Raw genomic sequence first — 17,510 nt, forward strand, 5'->3', positions numbered from 1 at the left:
GCTAATTATGATCATTCTCTATCTTGCTCTGGATGTTCTAACAAGCTCCCAAGCTACTTTTCACCGTGCGAAACACCATTGCTTCTTCGGGGACATGCCTCCGGCGGCTGGGGCTCTGCCTCAGACCCCGCAGCTCCTCTCGCTTCGCTCGAGTCGAGCGTCTGGGTCCCAGCAGGATTCAAGCGTGGTCGAGTCAGACCATAAGTTGAGGCTGAACACAGCCAGAAAGCACCTGATTAAAGCTCTTATCTGACAATTGGCCTATTCACATTCTCCACTTCCAAATTTGATTCTTGATTTAAAGGTTTCAAAAGTTTTAAGTTTGCTTTCAGTGACTGAGAAGACCACCGAGCGAGCCCACAAGCGGGTCCAGTCGCCTGTTTCTCGGCAAACAAGTCTCGACACCCAAAATTCCCCCTACCACACTTAACCGCTCACCCCCACAGCCCCAGCCATCTCCTGCGAAGCAGGAGCCACGGGGTCTGGGGCGGAGCCCCAGCCGCCGGAGGCAGCATGGACCACCCATGAAATGTGTGATCAGCGGCATGCATATAAATAAGATGCGATTCGCGTCTGTGGAGAGAATCAACAAACAAACCTGCTGATGGAAGCATTTCCGTGGTTGGCGTCGTTTGAAGACAGTGGACACCATGATTTAGGCGTGGTGCAGCGGGAGCGTGCTAGGCTCGCGTTGCTGGAAAAGAGAGACCGGCTGAAGGTCCTGCTCAAGCGGGCTCAGGACGATATCAATAAACTCAAGGGCCCTTCTGGAGACGGCGATGATGCTGATGGCCGCAAGAAAATTGAAGCTGATAAGGATACAGTTGACCAGGAACTCATTAACAGTCTGCTGCAATCTAATGACTCGGAACTGGTGGCTTGGGATCTGGAAAACAACGAGGACTCCAGCGACGAAGACCATGATTCTGGTGAGAATGAAGAGTCAGGGTCAAGATCGATATCCGAGGACATGTTTCGTCCGATCCGGACGGGTGCGGAAGCCAAGTTCCTCCTCGGCCTATTCCATGGGTTCACTCTAAAATCTACAAACTCTAAGCTCGTGTCGCGAAATATCCATGTCAACGAGTTCAGTGGCAGCTGTCGAGTTCGTGACGCTACTCCCAGCAGCACGGGATCCAAAAAACCCAAGAATACAATTCTATTCAATTTCAGCGTGAAAATGACGGTCACACTTCCTGATGAGAAGATCGACTCGTTCGAGATCCGAGTGTCACCCTGGGTCCGCAAAGAAATCGGACCGTTCCTCGACCGCATGCAATCTGACGGCAACATCAGTTTCTGTCTCTACGGTCTGGCCCAATACGGCACTCTTTTCATGAAACGCTACAACGTCTTCCACGAACTGGCCACCAAATACGGAGCTTCCGACCCGTTCTGGCGCAAATCCCCCTACATCACCCTCAAAACCGCCAAAGCCCTCATCACCGTCCACTGGCGCATCTCGCTCGACGACGTCGCCAATCCCCACTCGGAACTCGACCTGTCCCTTTCTCTACCGGCTGACGGTAAGTTTACGGTGCGGAGATTTTGCCTCCGGCGGCTGGGGCTCCGCCCCAGACCCCGTGGTGCTCCGCTTCGCGGAGCGGCGAGGACCGTGGGGGTGGGAATACTAACGAACCAGCACCTGTCAATCGCAGACACAAGTCCGTTTTCCAGACGCTGGTCGCGAAAAAGGGCGTCTCTCGAGCCGTTTCCGTGATATACGACAGCATCCGTTAACCCCCTGCTGGCACCCCCTCGCCCGACTCGAGCGAAGCGAGAGGAGCAGTGGGGTCTGGGGCGGAGCCCCAGCCGCCGGAGGCTTGTACCCAGTCGAAAAAGAAGTGTATTTTAGTGTAGTATTTACAGTGTTAGGAGGCCACTTCCTGTAATAAATTATGGACGCCCATGACGTCGGGGCGTGAGGGGGCCGGGAGCGGGCGTTTGGCGTCGTGTTCGGGCTCGGTTTCGGTGTCGCCGTCGGGGTTGCCGTTAAGTGATGATGATTGTGAGTCGTTTGTGGTTTCGAGCCACCGGAGCGAACGGGTGAGTGCTCGTGTGATGGCCGTCTGCTCTTCGCCGTAGTCACCAGGGAACTCGTCGAGGGCTGGTGAGATGATGGGTGCTGCGAGTGACGATTTTCTGGACCGACGTCGTCGTGGTTGAGAAGTTCCGTCGGTGGTAGAAGAGGCTGCTGATACAGCATTGTCGTATAAACTGGCAGAGGTGGCTGCTGCTGATGCTATAAGTGCAGGCTCTTGGTGCTGTAGCGATGCTAGCTCGTCGTCTGAGTTGTATAAAGCATCGAGGTCTTTGAGTTTGGTCCAGGTACGTCGAAGAGCTCCTTGACGTCGACGGACTGCTCGACGACGTTGGTACTTTTCCTGCAGCATCTGCTTGATTCGGTGGCTGACCAACAGCTCTCGCTGCTCCTCTTGTTTACTTCGTTTCACGAGTTTGACTGTCAGCTTGACTTTGGTTTTATGTCCTGTTGGTCCATGTGCTTGTGATTGCAGTGGTTGTAATTGTTGTTGTTGCTGGTCGTGTGATGGAAATTGACCGTGTTGGTTGTCATAGTCCATTTCACGACTTGCATCGGGCTCTTCTTCGTCTTCTCCAACCTCTTTATAATTATAAGCAGAACGAGCTCGTAGGGTTCGTTTGGTGGGAGTACCCACTTTCCGTTTTTTAGACCCTCCACTGGGTGTATTGTGAGAATCATCGAGAAGCCGCCTTCCTCCTCTGCCAGTCGACCCTCCACGACGTACTGGTGTCTCACCAAGTGGTGTGGTCATTGAAGTGTTGGCGGAATCCGATGTTCCTCCAAGACCAGCAGCTAAAGCTGCCATTCCAGAACCGTCATCAGGAACCTGGTTGGTTTGAATCAGATATTGAGCACGCACTTTGGTCATTTCAGCACCAAACTCCTTTTCAGAAATAGGGTCGACATTCTCCAATTCAACCTCTTCAGGTGACAATCGTCGAAGAGCAGGGATTCTTTGACCGTCCTGTTGGCCAACACCGAATGGATTGGCCAGTAGCTGCTCTCGAGACCCGTCCGTTTCAAGATAAGCATATACCAGCCACAGAAACGCGCGTGCTCGACTCTCACTAGACAGCTCTTTATTCATAATAAGATCGAAAAACTCGAAATTGTCGGTGAAATACGTCTCCTCCACTTTCGAAGCATATGTAGACAACAAAAACAACAAGTTAATGGGGTTGGTACGAGGTTTGGCTCGTTCTGGTGCCATGAGATCCTCTAAAGTACCCGGTTCAGGCCGGTCTTCACAAGCTCCTTTCAAAATACTTTTCAATCGAGGAGCATCCTGGAGCTGTTTATAATCCGACTGGTTCGATCGTGATTGTAGTGAGGGGATCGGATGGTATGTTCTAAGTTGAGCTTTCATTTCTGGAAAGAAATTGAGGGTTGTATTCATACGACCGACATTGACCAGAAGACACACCATAGCCATATTCAATCCAGCTTTTTTATCTCCCAGCAGCTTTTCACGTAACACTTTTGAACATTTAGACGATCGAGCCATGGCATCCACATATATATCAGCAAATGTATAATTACTGCCAGTACCAGCATAGCTGTTACCAAACACCTCTGCTGTATTATTAAACACCGAACTCAAGAAATCGTACTGAATGTCGACTCTCCATAGCGGCTCGCCATCACCTTTTTTCAAATGACGAACCTTAGTAGCTATTAACAGGGTCTGATAAGTTCGATTATAAGTACGTTTGGCACCACTTGAGGGAGTTGAACCAGCAGTGGTCGACCCATCCTGAGAACCGCCAGTGCTACCAGTTCCAGCACCAGCAGCTCCTGTTAGTGAGGGTTTTCGACCTGGTTTTCCACCTTTCCGCTTGACTTTACCACCACTTTTAGGAGTCGAAAGATCAGACTCGCCAGTCGCACCGCTGGCTCTCGATATCGAACCACGCTTGCCCTTTCCTCGAGGTGTGCTCCCAGCTCTGATGTCCTCTGGCTGGACAAACGTGTCTAATGATTGACCCACAAGATTCGGGTCTGGTGATCCAGCACCGACAATGACACCAGATCCAGGCCCGAAACCGACACCAGAATCAGGTCCTCCACCAGCTACCAAACCTCCACCAGCGACAGTTCCTCCAATTCCAGTTCCAGAACCATCAGCAGCACCAATGGCAACACCAGAATCCGTGACCTGACCAGCAATTCCAGCAGCCACACTGCCATTGCCAGCAGGACCCGAACCAAGACCACCACCATTCTGATCCCCACCAGTAGCACCAGCAACACCGTAGCTGATGTGACCAGTCGAGTTCACAGCGGCTGAACCAGGGATTACAGGACCCTGGTGGTGAACTGCCGGGGATTTGGTGTCTTCATCGACATCATTCAACAAACCCGCAACAGAAAACGACGACCGTTTAGGCTGGACTGGCTGATCCTCCGTAGCAGCACCAGCAGCAGGCCTGTCGCCATTCTCCGCAAGACTCACTGGAATATGAACAATCATACTCGGTCGTCTGCTATTTTCCATTTTTGTTGCACTAAAAAAAGTTGGCACAAACAAACGCAAGCAGTCCTGCCGTGACGGGATTTTCTGCTTTGTCACTTCTGCGTTCCTCTACGACCAACTTTGTTCTGCTCCCGCCGTTTCAGGCCGCTCACTCTCACCTCACTCGGCTTCGCATACAGCGACATAACCAACTGGTGAACTACAGCCGCACCTCAGACGGGGGTGTGCCTCCGGCGGCCGGGCTCTGCCCGGACCCGTGGCTCCTCTCGCTTCGCTCGAGTCGTTTTTCGGGGGGTCTCAGCCTGGAAATCTCCTGCGAAGCAGGAGCTACCAGGGTCTGGGGCGGAGCCCCAGCCGCCGGAGGCAGATCCACTCTGCCGAGGTTGTCGGAAGCTTATTTTGACGGTGCGGGGTGTGGATTTAAACTCTCGTGGGAGCTGTATTTTGTAAACTGATTCACCTGCCAGGACCGTTGCGACCCGTAGAGAACCAGCTCGACTGGCCAGCCCGACGCCCGACTCGAGCGAAGCGAGAGGAGCAACGGGTCCGGGCAGAGCCCGGCCGCAGGAGGCAGCACCCGCCACGGAGAAGGATAAAAGAGGAGTAGATTTCTATTATAGCAGTTGGGTTTGGTCGCTGTCGGCATCATGGTTCGTTGACGAGCTGGTGGACCCGTGGGAGACCTCGTCGTCGTCGTCGTCGTCGCTAACGTCGGTGTCGACACGGAAGATCTCGGTGTCGTCATCGACATCTTTGGATTTGGCGTATGTGTCGTAGATACCGCGGCCGGTTTTTTGTGTTTTGGTGTCGGGGTTGGGACTCGGCGACCGTGGTGGTAATCCGTCGTCGGGGTGGTGGTGATGGTCGTCATCGTCGTCACTTTCGTCGCTGTCGTCAACTCCGAAAAGTTCGCGTTCTTCATCTGCTTCAGCAGCAGATGGAATGAGATCGAATTCGTATGAAGAGTTCGATTGACGACCGCGGAGTCTGGCAAGCAGGTCTTTTCTTCGTGACAGGAAAATGTAACTGACGACACCGAGAACGAACCCGGCAATAATCAGAATCGATCCGTATACCCACGAGAGGGTTTTGCCAGTGAGTCCGAACGTCGGGATCAGTGACCAAATAGACGACGGGGTGGCAGTAGCTGATGCAGTAGCAGCAGCTGAAGTGGTGGCAGATGGTGCCGAACTGATAACTGGCACTTTTTCGTCGTCAGCTCCTGGCTTTTTAGTAGCTGTTGCAGTTGTAGTTGGAGTGGTTTGAGCACCAGGAACAGAAGCAGGGTTTGTAGATGGTTCTGATGGTGGTTGAGTTGTTGTTTCAGCAGGTGGAGGAGCAGCAGCAGGAGCTGTCGTTTCTGCTGGTGGAGGTGGTGATGGTGAAGTTGTTGATTCAACAGGGACCGGTGAAGAGGTGCTGGCTGGAGGAGTGACTTCGTTATCGGGTTTGTTGTCTTCATCCAAACTAAACAGTCTGGCTTTGCTGGCATCTTTAGCTTCTCCCCATAGTTTTAGAGTCCAGTCAACCAATTCGCCATCAAGAGTCTCTTTTTTGTTGTTGTAGACATGCAACTGCCAGTCACCCACACCCGACTCTCCCCAGTGAGCAACGCTCATGAACGTCCAGTCAACAATACCATCAGCAGACTGGTCTTTGATTCTAGGAGCAGCCAGTTCTGATTTGACTCCGTCTGGACTGGTCAACACCACTGTCAACGAACCACGATTGATATGTCTAATATTGACCAGCACATTGACGTGTTCGATTCGCTCGACATTGGCTTTACTGAGTTCGTCTGCAGTGACACTGATGAGCGACTTGGATCCTCCATTGGCTCCATCAGGATCAAACTTTATGGCTCCATTGACAACGGCCTTGGGTGAAAAGAACCAACTTTGTGGTTTAACCACTTGCCAGGTCTTAGCTCGTTCGACAATGGCATACGTATCAAGCTTACCATAACCATATTTATGGTGAAACTGTTTTCCGATACTGGTTTTCTGCCAGCCTGGTTCATGAATATTTACTGGAACAGCAGTGTCCATTGCCAGGTATTGAAGGTCACGCCATGTCAAATCTGGTCTTACCTCTAATACAAGAGCAAAAATACCGGCTGCAATGGGTGCAGCCGCCGAAGTACCACCGTGTTGGTCTGTACACAGACCATGAACATCAGTAGTCACAATCTTATCGCTTGATCCTGAACTATAAGTGACTACCATATTGGCACTACACGCTTCCGAGTAGAATGGGTGCATGCCCTGTCTATCAATAGCAGCCACTGTGATCGAGTAAATGCTGTTTGTATAACCATCGAAATTACAGTTGTCTCCGTTGGCAGCACCATTACCCGATGCAAATACAAATAAACTACCCAGTTTATTACGGCCATTCTGAACTCCATTTAGAATGGCCTGTTTGACTACCAGTCCAGGAGCTGCCATGGCAATTCCATCATCCGGAGGTCCCCATGAACACGAGTAGATGTCGTTTTTGTCCATGCCGTAATTTAAAGCAAGTGCTTCTTCGGCTTCGGAAATCTGTTTAGACAAGATTCGAATTCCGGCAATCTTAGAATCATATGCTATACCCACACCACATGCTTCATTCCGAACCGCAGCAATCTCACCACAACATCTGGTACCATGATGGTCATCAGCCAATCTAGGTCTTGGGTCAGGTCCTTTGTCGTTGAAATCCCAAGATCCGTCGGCAAAATAATTTGCTTGGAGATCTGGATGGTCCATATCCAGACCGTCATCGACAACTGCCACTGCTATACCCTTACCAGTGACGTTTTGGTACCACACGCCTGTGACATTAATATCATGACCAGGCTGAATGGGGTTTATCAAATGCCATTGTTTGGGGAATAGAGGATCACTGATTTGGAGGTAGTCCATGGCGTCTTGGATGACCTGGAGAGACGAATCAACTGGAGGTGCGGGTACTGGAATTGGCAGTCTTTTGGAGAGACTATGAGGAACGAGCACTTGAAGCGACTTCAACCCATCTACAACCAGTTCCTGATGGTGATCCAAACGTCGTTTATGAATCGACTCGTCTGTCTGTACGCTATTATGCCATAGTTTGCCTTCTAAATGGTGGTTTGGATGGGTATGACCAGCACCCATATTGTGCAACAAATCTTTACTAGCAGCGTCTTTTTCTACTGAAAAGAGATAATGATTTTTAAGTGAGCCCAGAGGCTGTTCGAAAGTCCAGTTATGGCTATCAGCGTACTTTGAGGAGAAAGAAGCTGGGTCAACTACATCGTGTAATTCGACAGCAAAGTACACTCGATTTTCGTGGTCATGATGCGACAGCACATTATTCGCGGAAACTACTCCCGCAACAGATGAAGCATACAGAGAAGAGGCTAAAACAGAAAGCCAACTAGGTCTAGGTCTTGCACGACCATGGGGTCGTGATTTTCTATGAGAATCGAACATGACAACAGTAATATGCAATAAATAACGAAAGATTAGAACGCCGAATGTCTAGTGAAAAAATTAAAACACACTGAAATAGTAGTGTGCAAGTGGTGCAACGAAAGTAAGGTCGAACTGATGTTCAGAGTAATGTAAATGTGTAGGTGAAAGAATATAGATATCAATAAAGTCAGATTCGAACACTAGTCACAATCATCAGCGGTTGGTGGTAGAATGGAATCTACTAATGAAGCAAGCCAATGTAACAAGGGATGATATAACGATGTACTGATGTGAGCACTGGTATAACAAACTCACAGTAGTCTCGTGAAAGCAGATCAATACAACGAGACTTACTATGTCGAGATACGTACTCAAACTGATGACGTCTCTATTTCGACAGGATAATATTTATACGGGCAAGTGCAAACCAATATCCGATAGTTAGCTTCTAGCAATATCCGAGAGTTAACTAACAATATCCGAGAGTCAACTAACTATATCCGATACTAAACTACCAATAGTCAGATAGGAATAGTACGTGTCCAGACAGGAAATCAATCTCTTAAGGTTCTAGGTTCAAAGCTCAAAGGTCACCAGTAGCTAACACTGTTAGTATGCCAATGCTAATACCTTGTGTACGGTAAATTACCCGATCCGCCATTCCACTCTACTTTCCATCGATGCACCTCGCCAACGCATCCCCATCATCCATTCATTCCGCAAATGTATCAAACTCCCAAATCAAGTTCATCCTGTTCTGAAAACAACTAACTTACAGGAACAAATCTACTCTGTCGTCTCGTCACTCTCTATACTCACAGTTCTGAATCAACAACACTACAGACCTAGGACTGAGACAGCGAGCCAGCCAAGCTCCACGTTTAACTCACTATCCTATATTAAACCCAACCAAGATCGGAAATGAAATAAAAATCCCAACTTCAAAAAGAAACCACTAAACTAAAAAGCGGATTCTAATCGAACTAAAATTTCAAATTTAGTAACCGGGAATCGATGCAAAACTGATGCCGGCCTTGATATATTTATATACAAAAAGACTCGGGCCCCAGTTATCAGTTATCGGTGGTTAATGTAAAACAGGCAGGTGATAACTACCGCGCGCCAGCTGCCATGTGTGGACATGCACTTGGGCCGCCGCCTGTCCTGGCCCTACCACCGCTGCCCCTTTCCTACCAAAACCTACTTTTATACGGCGGGATACGTACGTGTCCAAGGGCATCAGCAGCAGCACCGGCAGCAGCAGTAGCTGGCGGGCTACCAGCTGCCTGCCAACTTCCTGCCAGCCGTGTTCAATTCCTCCCAACCAGCCGGTCGGTCTGCAGCGTAATACGTGCACGTCAGGTACAGCTGGGTCCTGCGAGGCAGCTCCGGCCGCTTGGCTTGCCAACCTACCTAAATTTCCGCAGTGGGCTTGCATTGCATGGACTTACACCACCGCCATCGCTGAAAGTTTGATCCAATTTGGCTCACGGGTCGGTTTTTATTAAGTTTACTGGTGCCTCTGTTGGCCCGTTAATTGTTAATTAAAGTTGCAAATGATCCATATTCTCTTTAAAGTTTTACTTTGTGCCAGCAAACCATTTATGCCACTCAAATCCACTGCCTCGTGTCCTCGTCCGGTCAGGCTTCTGCTGCTACCTGGTTTCTGACTCTCTATTGCCCACCGTACTCCTAATAATATTAACACATGCTGCCATTGTCTGAAAGCAGACAAACTCACAGCCCTCTCATACTCACTGTCTTGCCCCACTAGCAACCCCGTGGCTTCTTTTTTTTTTTGATCCATTTACTATCCGTTCTCGACCCACCTCTCCCCCAATTACACCCCGCTCAGACCATATCCAAGGTCCTAAAAATTTCCTATTCGGGACTTCTTCAGCATGCGGCCCCGCTTATCACACAGATCGCTGTCTGTCACCTCTATCCAGGCTAATCTGATCTGCAGGGGTCCGGACGCTACGACCAGTTGGGGGTCGTGCCTCCGGCGGCCGGGCTCTGCCCGGACCCGTTGTGCTCGCTTCGCGAGCGGCTTGGACCTTACCGTGTGGCTGTTCTGGTGGTGGGTGTGACTTTTAGCATCTGCTGGTGATTCTGCTTGTCTTAATACCTCACTGTGGGATTTTCCAACAATATTATTCTTCTTTTTTAATTCTTTCTCTTCCGAATTTATTCCTTAATTCTCCAGCCACTAAGCTAATCAAACTAATTCGATAGGTGATAGGCTTACTAGCTTACTACTAAATGGTTATTGGTTGTTATTGCAACTCTTACAAAATGAAGTGTACACTGATGAGACTGTCTCAACCTTTAGACTGTGATCACTGCTGTTGACCAAATCTGAACAATTGCCCTTCTGGTATGACAGATGTTTCGAGTTAGCCCCTCTTACAAAAAAAAAGCGTGTTGTTATCAGTCTTTCAGCATAGTCGGCCAGTCAGCCAGTCAGCACTACTGGCATGCTGTATTTACTTAGTTACATATATGCACAGCATCTGTAACGATCGTCGGTCCACTAGCAGATCTCCAACGGGGCTTCTCCTGCTGCTGAATCCTCGCAGACTCCCTCTGTCTCCCTCAAAACCGAAATATTCGACATGCGCTTGTTGTTTTGTGGCATCTTGCAACCGCAATCCTGCCTTGTCCACTTCAAAACTCCCTTGTTTAAACCTAATAAGAACTCGACCTTCTGGGCCTTCTGGAACCACCAACTCATATCATTCCGCGTCAAAAAATAATATAATAATCTCTCTCTCGCAAGCACATGCCACAATAACACTACAATTACCGCCCAGACTGCCCACCAATCACTCTCCACCCAAATAACACGTAACAGCTCCGGCCACCTGCCGGGGAGGAGGTGTGCCTCCGGCGGCTGGGGCTTCGCCCCAGACCCTGGTTGCTCCTGCTTCGCAGGAGAATCCCCAGAACTCTGTGAGCCTCCCACGAAACGACTCGAGCGCAGCGAGAGGAGCAGCCAGGGTCTGGGGCGGAGCCCCAGCCGCCGGAGGCACACCTCCCAGGTCACGCGCCCGTACCCCTGTACGGCGCTATTGCCCCACCTTATCTGCTCAACAGTTTCACATGTCAACAAACTGCTATCGCGAGATAAACAAATACGTCTGCCAGTGGTACTGTCTGTTGTTTGCCGTTGTGGTCACTTTCTTTAACTATACATTTTAATTTTTTGTTGCTCGTTTGTCTGAGTAGCTGCTGCTGAGGTATTGTGATTGCCTCTTGGTTTACTGGCTGTCCCTTTAAGCAGAATGAGAGACTTGACGAGGGATATCGTCAGGGGCCTGACGGTCCTGGAAATGGAGACCGTTAATTTGACCAACACCTGTCTCAATCATGCTTCTATTGAAGACAAATCTATTACATATGCCGATACTGTGTTCCCAACGTTTACATTTCTATCTGGCATGTCTTACACCCCATGGCGCCGAAGTGCTTGTTTAGTGGGCCTGGGTCTGGCGTATAACTCGATTTCCGTCATTTATCGTGGCAATTCGTTCCAGCCAAGATTCTTGGGTGTGCTACAGCGAACTGGTTTGAGTTCTTTATTGTTTAATGCTGGGGTTTCTCCTAATTCTGATATTAGATACTTCGGATACCCAGTAGTAGCCACTGGTCTGTGGACTATAGTATCGACGCTTCTTGCTGATGATAGTTCACACCCGTTTGCCGACCCGTCGACTTCGGCTCAGACTAAGATCGATACTTTTGTTTTCAGCTCGCATTCGCTGTATAAGAAGGAATACGATCCAGAGGGTCTGTTAGGCTGTGTCATGACCTCGGTCACTATGTGGCTTGGTTCCTGGTATATCAGCAGCAAACTGAGTCCAATCGAGTCTCTTTTGACTGGTGGATCGCTGGCATCGCTTGGAATTCTGTTATCGAAAGCATTTCCCCAGTATGTTCCTATTTCCAAACCATACTGGTCACCTACTTTCACGTTAGTAGCAGGCGGTTACTCTATTGTCAAGTACTCGTTAATCGAGCTGGCAATTCCATATTTACCCGACTTCATCAGCTATGGATTAGAATGTTTAGGTCGTCGATCTATTGAAGTATATTTCTCGTCTGCTATTTTGCACTCGATACTTCACAAGTTCGGGGTTGACAGCTTTGTCAAGAGCAAGCTTGCCAAGTACATCGGCGAGAGAGGCTCTGACCTGGCATACGTCTCTCTTTCTAATGCATTCATGATCCTCGCTGCTGTGCAATTCGTCGAACACGGCATCCGTCTCAGATTCTAGCGTCTTTATCTGGTCTGCAGGGCTTCTGCATCTCTTGCATGTTCTTTAGCTATTGTACTAACCTCCTTCGTTATACAAATCCTATGCATCCTCTGCTTTCTCCGGCTTTTTTTATTTACCCCTACTTTGCCAATTCATACTACAAAGATTTCCGTGCCACTGTGCCTCCGGCGGCTGGGGCTCTGCCCCAGACCCCGTGGCTCCTCTCGCTTTGCTCGAGTCGTTTTCGTCGACGGTCCCAGCAGTCTCCTGCGAAGCAGGAGCTACGGGGTCTGGGGCAGCCCCCCCAGCCGCCGGAGGCAGGTGTAGACCCCCTGTAAAACGACTCGAGCGAAGCGAGAGGAGCCACGGGGTCTGGGGCAGAGCCCCAGCCGCCGGAGGCAGACCCCCGTCGGTAGTCATCCGAGGTTTCGTGGAACGGAGTCCGATCCGCTTGATGTTGGATTAGAGAGATTCTCCTGTAAGAGCCCATTGAAATCAAGCACGGGCACCACGGTCTCCATTATCACCAGTCTCAGTCGCTGCACAACCACGTGCTTGCATGAAGGCATCACTCTTGCTCACGCAATGATCTTCGGCTATTTCCTGTTTGGGAAGGGATCTGAGAGGTTGATTTTCAGGGGAACTGTAGGACTAACGCACGTGCATGCACCTCTTACTCTTAGCCGACCGTTGACGTTTATTTTGTTGTTTGTTCCTGGTAGAAGGTTTTGTGATGTTCTGCTTCGGGACTGTGGATAGTCATTGATCCCATTATTTTGCTCGCAAAAACATCTTCAATTTGGAAGTTGGGTTCAACAGCATATGCTGTGCGGTGGCCCCACCACTGATGAATTCTTGTCAAAAAACTACTAGAACGAGCTTTTTCTAGAGTAGTATGCATTATTGCCAATACAATTGTCCAGGGGCGATCCACAAACCGTGGTACCCTTACATTTATGGCGGAACTCGTAAACTTTCAACTTACATGCCAAGACTTGACAACCCGTAGATCCACTGTATCCAGATAGATGTCCGACCAGTGGGAACCCTCAGATTACACTAGAGAGAAGCAAAGATCGTGATTAGCCGACTTAGCTTTGTTTTCTGACAGGTCGTTGCGCCGTCCCGAATATCGTTTAAACCCCCCGTTTCACATTTATCTGCCTGTAAAATTGCCATGTTTTACTTTGAAATTAGCTGCTTGCTAGCCAGTCGGCAAGAAATTTGTCTATGTTTTATCCCATTTTACCTATATATATATATTTATATACATGTCTGGTATCTAGTATACACTGTTTTCTACTTGTGTTGGATAACGATAAGTTACATGATGATCGTCAAGCTTAAATAATACTTAACAATAATTGCATATGAAAGTCATTTACACGTGCTAAATCACATCTACCATACCGTCTGTCTACTATATCCCACTCCGAAGCTCCTTTCGAATTGCGGAGAGTTGCGGAGAAGCATGGACTTGAGTAACAATTATTGTCGGGTCCCCAAATATTGTTCCACATCCACACGTGGTCGACAATCGTTCACATATATAAAACAGCTGTGATATTGCCTTTCAGAATTGACACTTGCAAACAGGAGTGTTTAATATATTTGTCATGAAGTTGTCAACAAGTGCGTTGTTGGCGTCAAGCATAGTGTCTGCCAATGGTGCATCCCTCAGTCTGTTGAATGACTTACTAGATATTGTTCCAATTCTGTCCCCTGGACCTTCATCTACATCAACAGACCCAAATCAATATGTGAACTTGTTTCTAGGAGCAGACGGTGGTGGCCATGTTTTCCCTGGTCCAACTCTTCCATTTGGAATGGTTAAAATGGGCATCGATGTAATCAACTCTGCAGCTGGAGATGCATACTCCGGATATGCACCTGATGGTCAAGTTGACGGTATCTCAATGATGCACGAGAGTGGTACTGGAGGTGCTCCTGAATATGGCGTCGTCGCCCAACTACCACTGACTGGAAATGTCAATTTAGCAATTGACAATAGTCAGCCCAGAGTAAGTAACCACTATGTCCTTCTCATCTTTAACGTTGCTAACAATATTGTAGAACAAGCCTGACAACGCATCTATCGGTTATTATCAGATCTTCCTGCAAAACGGTGTTGAGGTCGAGTTTGCTCCTACTGCCCATGCGGGTATTTACCACTACACATTCCCTGCTGATCAAGCTGCTAACGTGGTCGTCAACATCACCCATCATCTAAGAGCTCCCAGTAGACCCTACTGGACCCAGTACTTCACTGGCGGCAATGTCGCTGTCTCTAGCGACTTGTCCCAATATACAGGAGAAAGTACTTTCAAAGGTGGTTGGGGTGAGCAGGGAGACTGGTCGATTTACTTTTGTGGACAATTTGATACCCCTGCAAAGTCTGTATCCAGTTTTGTTGGCCAAGCTTCTTCATCTTCCTTGACCGCCAGCTCCAGTTCTCAGGATCAGGCTGCTGGTGTTATCTTTACTTTCCCAGATGGTGCTACTGATGTTAACAGTAGAGTCGGAATTTCATTTTTATCAACTGATCAAGCATGTGCAAACTTGGCAGCCGAGATTAATCACTACGACGTCCAAACAACCACCTCTCAAGCTTTAGACGCTTGGCAATCAGAAGTCTTTGATAAAGTAACTGCTGATACATCAAACTCAACTATCGCCACTATGTTGTACTCTTCTTTGTATGCTACACATCTTTTACCCTCTAACAGAACCGGTGAAAACCCTCTATGGACTTCATCTGAACCCTACTACGATGATTGGTTCACTATTTGGGATATTTTCCGTTGTTTGACACCTCTTTATAATATCATGAATCCTGATCATGCTTCAGGAATGGTCAGAGGTCTCATCGACACCTACAAAAACAATGGCTATATGCCAGATGCTAGATCTGCCAACCAAAACGGTAGGACTCAAGGTGGTAGTAATGCTGATATTGTGCTCGCTGATGCTTATATTAAGAATATTGGTCAAGGTGAGATCAACTGGAATGATGGTTATAGTGCCATGGTTAAAGATGCCGAAGTTCAACCCCCAAATAACAATGATCCCTTTGCACCCGATTCCTCCACCAAGGAAGGTCGAGGCGCTCTTCCTGACTGGTTGAAATATGGTTATATCACCCGAAACTACACAAGAAGTGTTACTAGAACAATGGAGTATGCTATGGATGACTTCGGCCTTTCTGTCGTGGCTCAAGGACTTGGCAAAACTGCTGACTACCAAAAATACTTGAACCGTTCTGCCAACTGGAGAAATATTTGGAACCCAGAAGCTTCTGCAAAGGGCTACAGTTATAAAGGATTCATACAGCCTAGAAATTCTGATGGTACATTCAACAACACTAATTATGATCCCATGTCATGTGGTGGCTGTTATTGGGGAGATGATGAGTACGAGGGCAAGCCTGTTGAATATGGTTTTGCTGTACCTCATGACATAGCTACTCTTGTAGAGTATGCAGGTGGCGATCAAACCTTCATCAAACGTTTGGATGATATGTTCGGTGTATATGGAGGAGCAGTTCTTGGCGATATTGGCAACGAACCAAGCTTTTTAACCCCATTTTTGTACAATTTTGTCAATGCTCAATATAAAACTGTTGAGACAACCCGGTACTTGATTAACAATCACTTTAATTCTGGAAACAGTGGACTTCCAGGAAACTCCGATGCGTAAGTATTAATATACAGCTCGGCGAAAGCAAAATTGATACTAACATCTATCAGAGGAGCGATGCAAGCATGGTTATTCTGGAATCTCATTGGACTCTATCCCATTACAGGTACTACTACCTACCTGATCTCGGCTCCTTTCCTATCTAACTTTAGTCTCAAGTTGGCAAACGGAAACACCGTTACAATCACAGCACAAAACTTGGCCGAGGACAGTTACTATGTTCAAGGAATTACCCTTAATGGACGCCCCCATAACGAAAACTGGATAAGCCACGATGATCTTTTCGTTAACGGAGGATCATTAAATTTCCAACTCGGCACCGAACCTAAAAACTGGGACGTTGGTTCTGTGCCTCCATCTCCTGGTCACATCTAGTCCCAAATTTTAGGTTACCATCTACAACCAATCTTACAGCTCCGAGATAGTGCCAATTTCCGAGCCCTGATTGCCGATTTCCTTCGGAACATCACTGTTTTCCGTATTTTTAAGCCGTGGTTATAACCTTCATTAAATCACACCACACACACCTTCTTTACGTCTGCAAAAAGTTCCTTGCCACGCTTAAAAAAGTTAACGATTTACGATCCTTGATAGAATATAGAATAGAACATTATTTTTGAAAACAAAAAAAAAAGTTTATACTAAAAGCCGCGGATAGATTTATCTGTGTCTGTGAAGGGACTCGGTGAAACCAGCCAATGTCTAGCAAGAAGGCCAAGATATTATGTCAGCCATGAGTTCAATATATGATGAACTCCCAAGACATATATTCATTCATTATGATTCATCCTTTGTGGAGCTTGATTCAGATCCAGATTCAGATGTTCCTGTTTTTGCTTGCCGTTGATTCACCATCTTTGAGTTTTCCGCGCTATATTCACGTGCATCTACTGTCGGTCTATGACCGGGACCTAATAGCCCATGATTTCCAATGTTCTGAAATGAATTGTGTTGACCCATCTTGTGGGGTCGGTAAGAATGCGGCTTTGTTGGGATGGGTCTCCCAGATTGAGTCTTCAATACATGGTCTTTATCAAAAACAAGTTTTCGTTTTTCATCGTCATTATTATTATTTTCTGACATAATGAGGTTGGTAAAGCCGTGAAGCAACTTGCAGCATTTCAACTAAATGCTCGATATCGTCTGCCAAGTTTCCTAACCTCAATCTATCTATGCGCAATGATGCAATCGGATAAGAACAAACAAACCGACTGTTTCCAAGTTATATAGGGCTTACTGTTATAGTATAGAAGGGAAAGGCAAAATATTCAGTGAGAACTGATCTACTCAACCAGATTGGCTATGCTGACAATCCGTCGACGGTTGATTTGTTGAGCCAGCTTCTTCTCCGCTCGAGATGCGCATATTTTCCTGACATCTTGTCAATGTCTGTTCCTGAGACATGATTCAGGTGTGAAAAAAGCATTTGTATAGTCTCGGCCAATAGCCAATGAGTTGATAGGCATTGATCCTTTGGTCTCCATTTGTGGAGTTCAATTAGACTTAAGATTATATGCCATGCCATTCTTGAAACTCGCTTAGCGGCAGGTAGCCGGGCGGATCAATTAGGCAACTAGGAGTTCCCATGGTCTAGGTAAGAC

At 47.7% G+C, this 17,510-nt stretch overlaps 5 protein-coding genes across 5 annotated transcripts; 3 read left to right on the top strand and 2 right to left on the bottom strand.

Moving 5' to 3' along the window:
• Positions 1 to 1,871: 1,871 nt before the first annotated feature.
• IES1 (Ies1p) lies at positions 1,872 to 4,538 on the bottom strand (the record flags this gene model as incomplete). The annotated part of the gene is made up of 1 exon (XM_018879307.1): positions 1,872 to 4,538. The coding sequence occupies one exon, from the start codon at positions 4,536 to 4,538 to the stop codon at positions 1,872 to 1,874; it is 2,667 nt and encodes an 888-aa protein (XP_018737237.1).
• A 593-nt stretch (positions 4,539 to 5,131) lies between these two features.
• On the bottom strand, positions 5,132 to 7,972 carry KEX2 (kexin KEX2; the record flags this gene model as incomplete). Its single annotated transcript, XM_018879308.1, has 1 exon — positions 5,132 to 7,972. One exon carries the CDS (start codon positions 7,970 to 7,972, stop codon positions 5,132 to 5,134), a length of 2,841 nt encoding a protein of 946 aa, XP_018737238.1.
• A 3,266-nt stretch (positions 7,973 to 11,238) lies between these two features.
• On the top strand, positions 11,239 to 12,231 carry AWJ20_2369 (uncharacterized protein; the record flags this gene model as incomplete). The annotated part of the gene is made up of 1 exon (XM_018879309.1): positions 11,239 to 12,231. One exon carries the CDS (start codon positions 11,239 to 11,241, stop codon positions 12,229 to 12,231), a length of 993 nt encoding a protein of 330 aa, XP_018737239.1.
• A 1,598-nt stretch (positions 12,232 to 13,829) lies between these two features.
• AWJ20_2370 (uncharacterized protein) lies at positions 13,830 to 15,909 on the top strand (the record flags this gene model as incomplete). The annotated part of the gene is made up of 2 exons (XM_018879311.1): positions 13,830 to 14,234; positions 14,293 to 15,909. The coding sequence occupies 2 exons, from the start codon at positions 13,830 to 13,832 to the stop codon at positions 15,907 to 15,909; spliced, it is 2,022 nt and encodes a 673-aa protein (XP_018737240.1).
• A 57-nt stretch (positions 15,910 to 15,966) lies between these two features.
• On the top strand, positions 15,967 to 16,284 carry AWJ20_2371 (uncharacterized protein; the record flags this gene model as incomplete). Its single annotated transcript, XM_018879312.1, has 1 exon — positions 15,967 to 16,284. One exon carries the CDS (start codon positions 15,967 to 15,969, stop codon positions 16,282 to 16,284), a length of 318 nt encoding a protein of 105 aa, XP_018737241.1.
• Between the last annotated feature and the right edge of the window lie 1,226 nt (positions 16,285 to 17,510).

The sequence above is a fragment of the Sugiyamaella lignohabitans genome, chromosome B (assembly GCF_001640025.1).
Source record: "Sugiyamaella lignohabitans strain CBS 10342 chromosome B, complete sequence".
Taxonomy (NCBI): Eukaryota; Fungi; Ascomycota; class Dipodascomycetes; order Dipodascales; family Trichomonascaceae; genus Sugiyamaella; species Sugiyamaella lignohabitans.